This window comes from Camelus dromedarius, chromosome 24 (genome assembly GCF_036321535.1).
Source record: "Camelus dromedarius isolate mCamDro1 chromosome 24, mCamDro1.pat, whole genome shotgun sequence".
NCBI classification, from domain to species: domain Eukaryota; kingdom Metazoa; phylum Chordata; class Mammalia; order Artiodactyla; family Camelidae; genus Camelus; species Camelus dromedarius.
In genome coordinates this window covers 30314790-30326859 of record NC_087459.1, presented here as the reverse complement: position 1 = coordinate 30326859, position 12070 = coordinate 30314790, and the positions used below count along the sequence as shown (strand labels likewise).

The window sequence follows — 12070 nt, the reverse complement described above, 5'->3', positions numbered from 1 at the left end:
CCTGGGATGTGCCTTGGAGAGAGCTTCAGGTTCAGCTTCAGCACTGCTTCCCACGTACGGATGGTCACCCACCCTAAACTCATCCATGGTTTCGTGGCAGCAGCACAGGCCCCAGGAAGCACGCACAGACACTCCGGTCAGGGGACACTTAGAAGCCACCCAGTCAAGTTCGCTTCTGGTTTTCAATCTGGCCTCCGACACCCACCAGGATAAATAAGTCTGATGACAACTGTGCAGTGGAGGATGAGCCAGCGGTGAAATAACTCGTGATACACACAACAACATGGATGAATTAAAACAATGAGGCTGGGGGAAGGAAGCCAGACAGAGAAGGATGCACACTGCTGTGCCTTCAGTGGTCTAAAATTCTGGCAAGTGCAGAGTGAGCTGTGGTGACAGGAAGCACTGGATGCCTGAGGACGGGGGAAGAGGGTGGGGCACCAAGGGGCACGGAAGCTCAGGGTGACGGGTGCGTTCTGTCTCAGGTGACCCTTTCCCAGGCGTAGACATGCCAGAACACATCCTCGTGATGTGCTTTGTGTCGTTTACAGTGTATCAAGTTATACTGCCTTAAAATCATTGTGTGTGTGTGTGTGTGTGTGTGTCTCCGTGGAAACCAGAGACCCTCTTGTGTGTTTGTGCTTGACCAGAGCACCCAGGACAGGAGCGCAAGCGCAGTGACCAGCCCGGAGTCTGAGGTGCAGTGTGGCAGCAACGAGTCGGCTTCAAGCAAGTTAGGCCTCTTGCTCGATATCGGCAAAATGAGTAAATCAGAGGTTGGTATTTACGGCTCCGTGGAAAACGAGCTCCACGCTGTAGTGTCAGCCACTGTTGGGCACCCCCTGTGTGACGAGGACACGTCTGTGTGCCAGGGACCCAGCGGGACCAGAAACCCGTGGGGAAGAGGGAGGTGGTGACATGGGACGGACAGAAGAGTGGGCACCCAGGGGGTGTTTGGCAGGGGCCGTGCACTGCCTAGGGGTCAGCTCGTTTCATGCCCAGATGACCTGTAGGTGCCACTACGGCTCCAGGTGGGAACCAAGGCACAGAGAGGTCGAGTAAGTTGCCCACCGTCACAGACCTGGTAAGTGGGGGAGCGGGGTTTGTTCGCAGGCATTTTGGCTCCAAAACGGACGGCTGTTTCTGCAGCGCTGTTTGTTTACACGTCGGAGGGATCAACGATGGAGACGGAGGGACAGGGTGGGGCGGCGAGGGGAGGGCCTCTGGCAGAGTGACAGCTGTGGGATGCGAGGATGAGACCGGGGTCTCAGCCCGTGCACAGGCCCCGGAGGCGTGAGCACGTCTGGGTTGCTGGCAGGGAGCATGGTGGCCTGGTGGCCCAGGACGATGAACGGAGTAGCCGGGAGGGCACCCGGCCGTCGCAAGGGCCTGGCTCTCATGCTGAGTGAGCTGGGGCCCCCGGCAGAGGGCTGGATGTGGGCTCACAAGGGCTTTGCTGTTGACACATTCGTAGGAAGCTCTGGGAATGATCTGGAGGTATTTTGAAGGCTGTGGGGTTTGAGAGGGAAGGGAGAAGGCAAAGATGACTCTAAGATTTTCGGCCTGAGCATTTTCGGAAGGACAGAGCTGCTGTTTATTGCAAGGGGAAGACAGGGGTCTGCGGAGATGAGTTTTGGGGGCAAAATTAAGGGGTTGGTTTTGGACCTATTAGACTGAAGGTGCCTGATTAGACATCCAAGTGGTGACAGCAAGTGACAGCTGGAGACAGCCTGGAGTTCAAGGGTGAGATCAGAAACGTGGGAGTAAACAGCATGTATCTGGCAGTTAAAGACATTAACAGAGTAATGAACACTTTCCCAGCAGGCCCAGGGGAGGTGTTCTAATCTTTGGCTTCTGGGCGGGGGGCAGTGGTGGGGGAGCCTTTCAGTAGACACAACAGCTGTTACTCACTTCCTTAATAGGGCAAATATGCAGGTTAAAAACAGTCCAGTCAGCCTCATTAGTAACTAACGGTCTCATTAATAGTTTTCTAATTATGTATAATGTATAAAACTAGCTTTAGCCCACAACACAGAAGCGACATTTTGCTTTATGATTCTTTTACATGTAAAAGCCCAAGGTCAAGACGTCTCTAAGCGACGGGAGAGCCTCCAAGATGAATTTTAAATCTCCGGGGAAAGGGCTAACCTTCCTTTTATCTCAAAATGGTGAGTATTTTAATGCTACAACTTTAATATCTGCAGACTGCTGCTTCTAAATGATACAAAGTTTATAAAAATGTACAACCATCCTTTAAAAATATAAGTAGGCAGGGACCGCTGCTTCCAGTCCTGCCCCCCTGGCTGGACAGGGTTCACTTTTAAGACATCAGTCTTTCCCCTCTGTGTTTTTCCCCACATTTATTGAGATGTAGCTGATAAACAGTGCTGTGTCAGTCGGAGGTGTATAGCATCATGATTTGACTCACATGTTTTGTGAAATGATTACCACCATATGTGTAGTTCACATCCATCATCTCACAGATTCAAAAAAAAATTTTTTTTCTGTGATGAGAACTCTTAGGGTTTCCTCTCTCAACAACTTGTGCATATATCACACAGCAGTGTCAGCTACAGTCATAATTTTGTATATTATATCCCTGTTACTTATCATATAACAGCAAGTTTGTACGTTTTGACTACCTGCATCCAATATCCTCCCCAACCTCCTCTAACCACAAATCTGAACTCTTTTTCTATGTTATCACTTTTATTTTTAGATTCCACTTATAAGTGAAATCACCCAGTATATTTGTCTTTCTCAACTTATTTCACTCCAGTGTCAGGCCCTCAAGGTCCATCCATGTTGCAAATGGCAGGATTTCCTGTACCTAGTTTGTTAAGAATTTTTTATGATGAATGATGTGGAATTTTGTCAAAGGCTTTTTCTCTGTTGAGATGACCATGTGATTTTTTCTTTTCTTTCTATTAATGTGCTATATCACATTGATTTGTGTGTGTTGAACCATCCTTGCATCCCAGTCACAGTGAATGAGTCTTCTAACGTGCTGCTGAGTGTGGTTTCCTGTTATTTTATTGAGAATGTTTGCATCTGTATTCATCAGGCATCTTGGCCCAGTTTTTTTTTTTTTCCCCTGGTCGTGTCCTTTTCCGGCTTTGGTAGCAGAGTAATGCTGACCTTGTGAAGCGAATTTGGAAGGGTTTCTTCCTTTTCAGGTTTTTGTAAGCGTTTGAGAAAGACTGGCATTAATTCTTCTTTAAACGTTTGGCAAAGTTGACCAGTGAAGCCATCTCTTCCCGGGCTTTTCTTTGCTGAGAAGTTTGATCCGATCTGCTTACTAGCGATTGGTCTGTTAAGATATTCTATTTCTTCCTGATTCAGTCTTGGTAGGCTGTATGTTTCTAAGAAATTTTTTTGTTTCTTCTAGGTTGTCCAGTTTGTTGTCATCTAGTTGTTCATAGTAGCCTCTTACGATCCTTTGTATTTCTGTGGCATCAGCTGTAATGTCTCCATTTTCATTCATAATTTTGTTGATCTGGGCCCTCTCTTCCTTGGCTAGTCCACCTACAGGTTTGTCAGTTTTGTTTATCTTTTCAAATAGCTCTGTTTTGTTCATCTTTGCTGCTGCTTTTTCCTGTACTCTGTTCCATTTATTTCCATTCTAATCTTTATTATTTCCTTCCTTCTGCTAATTGTGGCTTCAGTTTATTCTTCTTTTTCTAGTTTTTTAAGGCATAGAGTTAGGTGGTTTGAGATCTTTCTTGTTTCTTAATATAGGCCTTTATTACTACGAACTTCCCTGTTAGAACTGCTTTTGCTGCACCCCTTACGCTTTGGTATGTTGTTTTCATTTTCGCTTAAGACACTTTTTAGTTCCCCTTTACCTTCTTCTTCGATCCGCTGGCTGTTCAGGAGAGTGCTCTTTCACTTCTGTGCATTCATGACGTTTCCAGTTTACCTCCTGCTGCTCATTTCCAGGTCCATACCATGTGGTCAGAGAAGATACCTGACACACTTTCACGCTTCTTGAATTTGCTCAGACTTGTTTTGTGAGTGAAAGATCTGTTCTAGAGAATGTTCCATGTGCACTTGAGAAGAATGTGTATTCTGCTGCTGTCAGGCAGAATGTTTTGTAAATGTGTTAGGGCCATTTGATCCATAATGTAGATCCAGTCCACTCTTTCCTTATTGATTCTGACTGATCTTATCCATTGTTGAAAGTGAGATCTTTTAACACACCAACTATTATTGAATTGCTGTTTATTTCTCCTCTATGCTCTGTTAGTTTTTGCTTTTATATATTCAGGTGCTCTGATGTTGGATGCATAAATATTCACAATTGTTGTTATCTTCTTGAGGGACTGACCCCTTTATCATTACATAATGACCTTCCCAGTCTCTTTGTACCATTTTGGGTGTGAAGTCTATTTTGTCTGACATAAGCATAGCTACCCCTTCTTTTCTCTGGTTACCATATGCTTGAAATATCCTTTTCCATCCCTTCACTCTCAGTCTTTGGGTCTTTCAGGCTGAAGTGAGTTCCTGTAGGCAGCATATTGTTAATCTTGTTTTTTAATCCATTCAGCCATTCTGTGTCATTTGGTTAGAGAACTGAATCAATTTATTTTAAAGTAATCACTACTAGAAAAGGACATACGAGTTCCATTTTATTAAATGCTTTCTGTTCTGTAGAACCACTGCTCCTTGTTTCTTATCCTGCTTTTGTGCTTCGCTGTCTTTGCTACTGGTCTGCTTTGACTTCTTTATCACATTCTTTTGTGTTATTACTTCAGACTTCTCCCTTGTGGTTACCCTAAGTCTTACACACCTTAAAATTATAACACCGTGTTTTAAACTGATAACACCTTCAATAGAATTCCTAGACTTTATACTTTTATGTACCCCCCCCATTTTAGGTTATTGGTATTACCATTTACAGTTTTTTAATATGTGTAACTCATAATGGATTGTAATTATGGACCTTTACTACATTTTAAAATTTCTGAACTAGAGTGAAATGAATTACATACCACCATTACCATATTACAGAAACTAACTTTAACTATGCATTTATTGTTACCAGTGAGTTTTATACTGTCTGTGTTTTTATGATGTTAATTAGCGTCCTTTTACTTCCATTCAAAGAACTCCCTTGAGCACTTCTTGGAAGGTGGGACTAGTGGTGATAAACTCCCTCACGCTTTTTTTGTTCAGGAGAGTCTTTATCTCTTCTTCATTTCTGAAGGACAGCTTTGCTGGGTGTAGAGTTCTTGGTTGACAGTTTTTTCTTTCAATATTTTGAATATATTATCCCTTTTCCTCTTGGCCTGAAAAGTTCCTGTTAAGAAATCTGCTGACTTTCTTACAGGGGTTCCAGTATATGTAACTTCTCTTTTCTCTTGCTGCTTTTGAAATTCTTTGTCTTAGACTTTTGATAATTTAGTTATTATGTGTCTTGGTGCAGCTCTGTTTGGTCTCAACCTATTTGGGGTCCTTTGGGCCTCATGGGTCTGGATGTCCATTTCCCTCCCCCAGTTTGGAAGTTTTCAGCCATTATTGCTTTAATAAGACTTAGTCTTTCTTTTTTGCAGGTATCACTACCTGAAATTTATTTGTACCTCCCCACACCTCTCCCAACTCCCAGCATGTAAGTGTCCTGAGATCAGTGAGTTATAGTCACAGTTATATTCCCAGAGCCTAAACAATGCAAAGCTTATTTCAGAAAACTCTTTTTCATTCTTTTTTCTTTGAAATGATCCAGTCAGAAGAGATCAAAGTTCCTATTTTTTTTTTAAAATTTAAGTATAGTTGATTTACAATGTTGTGTTAGTCTCTGGTGTACAGCAGAGTGAATCATATATATATATATATATGTATACACACACACATTTTTCGTATTCTTTTCGGGTATGGTTTATTACAGGATATTGAATATAGTTCCCTATGCTATACAGTAGGACCTTGTTGTTTCTTTTATATATTAGTTTGTATCTGCTAATCCCAAACTCTTAATTTATCCTTCCCCCACCTCTTTCCCCCTTTGATAACCAAGTCTGTTTTCTATGTCTGTGAGTCTGTTCCTGTTTTATAAATAAGTTCATTTATATCATATTTTAGAACCCACATGTAAGTGATATATTTGTCTTTGACTTACTTCACTTAGTATGATAAGCTCTAGGTCCATCCATGTTGCTGCAAATGGTATTATTTCATTTTTTAAAAAATTTCATTCGTTTTCATGGCTGAGTAGTATTCCATTGTATAAATATACCACATCTTTATCCATTCATCTTTGGATTGACATTTAGGTTGCTTCCATGTCTTCGCTATTGTAAATAGTACTGCTATGAATACTGGGGTGCATGTATCTTTTCAAATTAGAGTTCCCTCTGGATATATGCCCAGGAGTGGGATTGCTGGATCATATGGCAGCTGTATTTTTAGTTTTTAAAGGAACCTCCTTGCTGTTTTCCATCGTGGCTGTACCAAATCACATTCCCATCAACAATGTAGGAGGGTTCCCTTTTCTCCACACCCTCTCCAGCATTTATTATTTGTAGACTTTTTAATGATGGCTGTTCTGACCAGTGTGAGGTGACACCTCATTGTAGTTTTGATTTGCATTTCTTTAATAATTAGCATTGCTGAGCATCTTTTCATGTGCCTATTGGCCATTTGTACATCTTCATTGCAGAAATGTCTATTTAGGTCTTCTGCCCATGTTTTGATTGGGTTGTTTGTTTTTCTGATATTGAGCTGTTTGTATATTTTGGAAATGAAGTCTGTCAGTTGCATCTTTTGTAAATATATTCTCTCATTCCATAGGCTGTCTTTTTATTTTGTTTATGGTTTCCTTTGCTGTGCAAGAGCTTATAAGTTTGGTTAGGTCCCATTTGTTTATTTTTGCTTTTATTTCTATTGCCTTGAGAGACTGACCTAAGAAAACGTTGCTACGATTTACGTCGGAGTGTTATGCCTGTGTTCTCTTCTAGGAGCTTTATGATGTCATGTCTTATATTTAAGTTTAAGCCATTTTGAGTTTATTTTTGTGCATGGTGTGAGGGAGTGTTCTAACTTCACTGATTTACATGTGGTTGTCCAGCTTTCCTGACACCACTTGCTGAGGAGACTCTTTTCTCCATTGTATATTCCTTTGTCGAAGACTGACCATAGGTGTGTAGGTTTATTTATGGGCTCTCTATTCTGTTCCATGATCCATATGTCTGTTTTTGTACTGATACCAGCTGTTTTGATTCGTGCAGTTTTGTGGTATTGTCTCAAGTGTGGAAGGGTTATGTCTCTTGCTTTGTTCTTTTTCCTTAGGGTTGCTTTGGCAATTCTGGGTCTTTTACAGTTTCATATAATTTTAAGATTATTTGTTCTAGTTCTGTGAAAAATGTCCTGGGTAATTTGATAGGGATTGCATTAAATTTGTAGATTGCTTTGGATAGTATGGCTATTTCACTAATATTACTTCTTCCAGTCCAAGAGCATGGGGTATCTGTCCATTTCTTTAAATCATCTTCAGTTTTCTTTATCAGTGTTTTACAATTCTCAGTATATAGGTCTTTTACCTCCTTGGCCCTAAGTATTTTATTTTTTTGATGTGATTTTAAAAGGGATTGTTTTTTTACTTTCCCTTTCTGACATTCCATTGTTGGTGTAAAGAAATGACACAGATTTCTGTGTGTTACTCCTGTATCCTGCTACCTTGCTGAATTCGTTTATCAGTTCTAGTAATTTTTGTGTGGCGTCTTTAGGGGCAAAGTTCCTATTTCTTAATTCACAGATTCTCTCTTCTGTCTCATCCATTCTGCTGTGGATGCCCTCTGCTGCATTCTTCATTGTATTAGCACCAGAATCTCTTTTTTAGTTATGATTTCTATCCCCTTGTTAAACTTTTCACTTTGTGTATTTTCCTGATTCCACTGATGAACTCCTTTATCAAGTCAATCGCAGATCTCCGTGTCTTTGGAAGATTATTATCATCCTTTGGTGGTGTCATCTTTCCTAGATTTTTCATGTTCCTTGAAGTCTCATGTTGCTTTGCATCTGAAGTAGCAAATACCCAGACGTCTGGGACAGGCCAAGTCCCGGCAAGCTGGTCTTCGTCACTTCCCACTAAATGCCCCTGTGCACACCACTGTCCCAAGCCGAGGCTGTGGTTCCGGTGCCCCAGAACCCAGGCGTTCGTGTGGGGAGTGCAGATGAAGGTGCCCTTCATCTCTGTAGAATCTGGCATTGGCATCATGGTTGTTCCTATTAGTCTTCCCCTCCGGGCCCTCCAGGTGGCAGCTTCTGGGCTGGGAGGGTGGGTTGGTCAGAGTCCTGCTTTCCCGGAGGACTTGCTCCTCCCCATCCCCGCCATCTATAGGAGCCCAAGCTATAGACACAGACAAAAGGCAACTGCTATCATGAAAGATCCCCAATCTTTCAGATATTTCAGTACTACTGTTTCAGAAATCAATGATTTTAAACACATTCCAAAGTGGCAGCTGTTGGCCTTAGTAAATGTGAAGTGACTCCTCACCAAGTCAATAATTTTACCTCCCTTCTTACTCAGTTCAGAGTTAAAATCCTTTAAAAAATTTTATGAATGAAAACTGCCTTTAAAGACAATGTATGCAAAAGCCAAGAGTTTTCTTTTTCTTTCTCTGAAGCATGGAAATGTGGTAACATTTTTTAAGATTTTAATTTTAGAAAACCAAAATACGTAGGAGTTAGTTAGAAAAAAAATACAGGTACCAAGAGACTTGAAGGAGATGCTGACAATCCCGGCACGCCCTGCTGCAGATGGTCCCTGGGGCATTCTGCAGCCACCTAGCCCTCCTCCCAGGAGCGCAGCGTCACCCCATCTCACGGGGGCGGGGGGTAAGAGGGCACTTTGCCCGCCACAGGAAGCGACAGACCTGGAATATGGACACAGACTCCAAAGTTATTGCAGGATTGTGTTAATGCTCATTTTAATCAACCTTTCTTCCAGAGAAAAAAGAAAAATCCAAGGATGAACAAAAGGAAAAACTCAACATGTGGATCACTAACATGTACATCTTTTTTGTGAACACACTCTTCCAAGCACATAAACACGAAGAAACCCTCAAGGAGAAAGTCAGGGAATACCGGCTGCATAATGAAGCGATGGCCCAGCAGAGGGAAATGGAAGACGATGAGCTGGAAGCCAGGTAACCTGGCAGAGCCTCTGGGCCCGTCCCGCCCTCCTGGGCTCTCAGTCCCGTGTCTCTCCCGTCCCCTGTAGCCGCCAGAAGCTTCAGGGCCAAACACCTTCATTCAAAGTCTACAATTTCCTAAGGGCGGCACGTCCTCACGGGGGACTGAGAACCCGGGACCCATAGCCACGCGTTCTCCCCTGGTTGTCTGACGTGGTGATGACACCTGTGTCCCCAGGTGCCCATGAAGAGGCATCGTGACACAGTGGCTGGGAGACAGACAGCTCTGTTCACATCCTAGCCCCCACTTACAACACTGGGTGACCCTGGATGAGGTCTGTCCCTGTGAGCCTGAGCTTCCTCACCTGTAAGGTGGGCGGTACCTCGGAGCACTGTCACGAGGACTGACTGAGCCACTGTTTGTAAAGCGTCAGAAACAATGCTTGGTGCGTGGTGAGCTCCCAGCAAAGGGCGCACACTCACCTTTCCAGAGCCGCGGTCCAGGCTCAGTTCCACGCAGACAGGTCCGTCCAGAGTGCACACGCCTGCCCTCTGTAAAGTGCATCTCAAGCAGCCTGCTGAAGAAAATATTAGATTTAAGGAAAAGGGCTACAATGCTATTTTAAAGGCTCCTTGCGAGCTGCTAAGTCACTGCAGAGACACGTGCTTCACAAGTCCCTGCAGACACATGGAGACTTGATCTGGGACTGTCTGGCTACGGCATCACTTTATTTCAGGCAAAGTGATGACAGTTTACCGTTTTGTTCACAAAAATGGTTGAGATCCAGACATGGACCTGTTTACACCATGTACAGCATAAAAACTTTAAAATTGCAAAGGGAAAAAAAAATACCTTCTTGTGTTTGTTTGCTTCTTGTATTAGGCTAAACAGCTTGAAAGAGGAAGAGGCCAAAAGACCAGACCTGGAGGTCGATATCACTGTGATCAAGGAACCGGTGGACGCCCCCTCCTCCAGTATCACACCGAGCCCCCCGAAAGAGGACACGGTGGTTTCTCAGAGCAGCAAATCCACCGCAAGTAAGAAAAAGAGAAAGTAGAGGTCACTGGGCTTGTAAATAAGCCACAAGAACAAGCAGACATAAAAGGAGCCGAGAACCAAAGCACTGGGATTCAAACTTCCTCACCAGCAAACCTGTGTGTGTTTTACTTCTTGTCTCCATGTTTCATTAAACACCACAGCCTGGGCCCACTGGATTTTGGGTTTATTATTTGGTGGGCTCACCAGAATGCCTCTGTTTTGACAACTGAGCTGAATGCAGATACACACATGTGGGTTTTAAGTGAGAGTGTATACATTATGTTGGGCTTTTTTAAATCATAGTCCTGGTGATTAAGTTTAGAATCTGATCAAACCCATCAGAAACCAGTGGAAGTGGATGAAGTCATTTAAACATTTCTTTAGGCCTCCTCTGCCCCTTGGAACCACCCCGTGTCCAAATCCTACCTGTCCTTCACGTGCTGCCTCTTACAGGGCCCTTCCCTGGTCCTCTCCCATCAGTTCCCGCAGCACGGCAAACAGCACTGTGTGAACAGAAGGCCAAACAGCAGGATGAGAGGCCAGGTGTGCCGTCGTCAGTTAAGTGAACACTTCGTCTCAGTTAGAAAAATATTACAGCTATCATTTGTGTTCAGTTTAAGAGTAACCACCGAAAGCGTAAAAATACAATCTACAACTTCCAAGCTATCAAAAGGAAGAAAACTACCATCCAATACAGAGCTGGGAGGAAGACCGGAAACAGAAAACACAGAAGACGGTGTGGAAAGGACAGATACATGCATCGTCACCAAGCAGACAGGTTAACTCACCTCTTCCTCCCCACCAAAAAAAAAAAAAAAAAAAAAAAAAAATCCAGAGAGAATTCAATTGGATTACAAAAAAATCAAAATTCACTTCAATGCTACTTTTTATAAGGGAAAAAACAAAACCAGACAGAAAGGATGAAAATAAAGATGTGGAAGAAGGTGTGCCAGGACAATCAAGATGACTGAAGAGCAACCAAGGTTGAAAACAGACGAAGCAGAATCTGAAGCCAACATCTGCAGGACGCAGGAGAAGGACCAACGACCGAAGAGGAGCACCACCCACTCCCCTGCATCTTACGCACTAGCCTCACGAGAGCTGACGGAACCACAGGGGAGACTTAGAACCACGATGGAAGAAACAGATCGGGAAGCATGCATTCAGTAAGGACACAAATAATGCAAGCCGCTAACCTACGGAGTCTGCACCAACACCCAGCGTTAGCAGCCAGCATGCGACGGAGAACAAAGACTGACAGAAACAGGGACTAGGTTTTAGGCTGAAAACTGCAACAATTTCAAACACCACATTAGAGACCACGATCCAGTTTTGCTGTGATGAATACGTCAGGAGTGAACACACACTGTAAAGAAAGCCTAAGGTCACCGGGAGCTGGAACACAGCTGTCACTCGCGGGTGACGAGGAGATCCTAACGGAGACTGAGTCATGTATGGCTGAGCGAGGCTGAAAACGCTGCAGACTGACGAGAAGCGCCCCCCTCCTGTCTGCCCGAACTCCCAGGCGGGCGAGGGCAGCCGTGGAGCACCAGTTTTTCCAGACCGTGCCTGGCTAGTTTCCACCCAAACTCTGGCACGTCCAGATCACCAAAAGTTAAGTTAAATCAAATTCAGCCAGACTTACTCTCAGCTGTGAGGATGCGTGCAGAGCTGCGGCTTCCTGGGGCCTCTCCGTGGCTTTATGCTTGGGCCACACTGGAGCGCTTCCGTTCAGTTCTTTGTATTCTGTTTACTTGTGGTCGAAAAATCAGGTTAATACTCAAAATAAAAACCAAGTCCAGCAATTACTTTGGGCAGACGCCTCATGGCTTACCACCCGAGGTCCAGTGACTGGGAAGGAATCCCAACCCAGAGCGGCTCTAGCTGCTAGAATATTCTGAGG

The 12070-nt window shown here is 43.8% G+C and overlaps 1 protein-coding gene across 3 annotated transcripts in view; it reads left to right on the top strand.

Annotated features, from left to right (window-relative positions):
• LOC105099373 (radial spoke head 10 homolog B) overlaps window positions 1–10343 on the top strand; it is a 39251-nt gene extending 28908 nt beyond the window's left edge. For 2 of the 3 annotated variants that reach the window (XM_010992203.3, XM_064478700.1), the window contains exons 17-20: window positions 651–776; window positions 2075–2168; window positions 8945–9143; window positions 10012–10343. In XM_010992203.3, coding sequence (XP_010990505.3) covers window positions 651–776; window positions 2075–2168; window positions 8945–9143; window positions 10012–10186 — 594 coding nt within the window. In that variant the 3' untranslated portion in view covers window positions 10187–10343. Of the gene's footprint in view, window positions 1–650; window positions 777–2074; window positions 2169–5552; window positions 5609–8944; window positions 9144–10011 lie in introns of those variants that run through there. The other variant, XM_064478701.1, reaches the window with a different exon arrangement.
• The last annotated feature ends 1727 nt before the right edge of the window (window positions 10344–12070 follow it).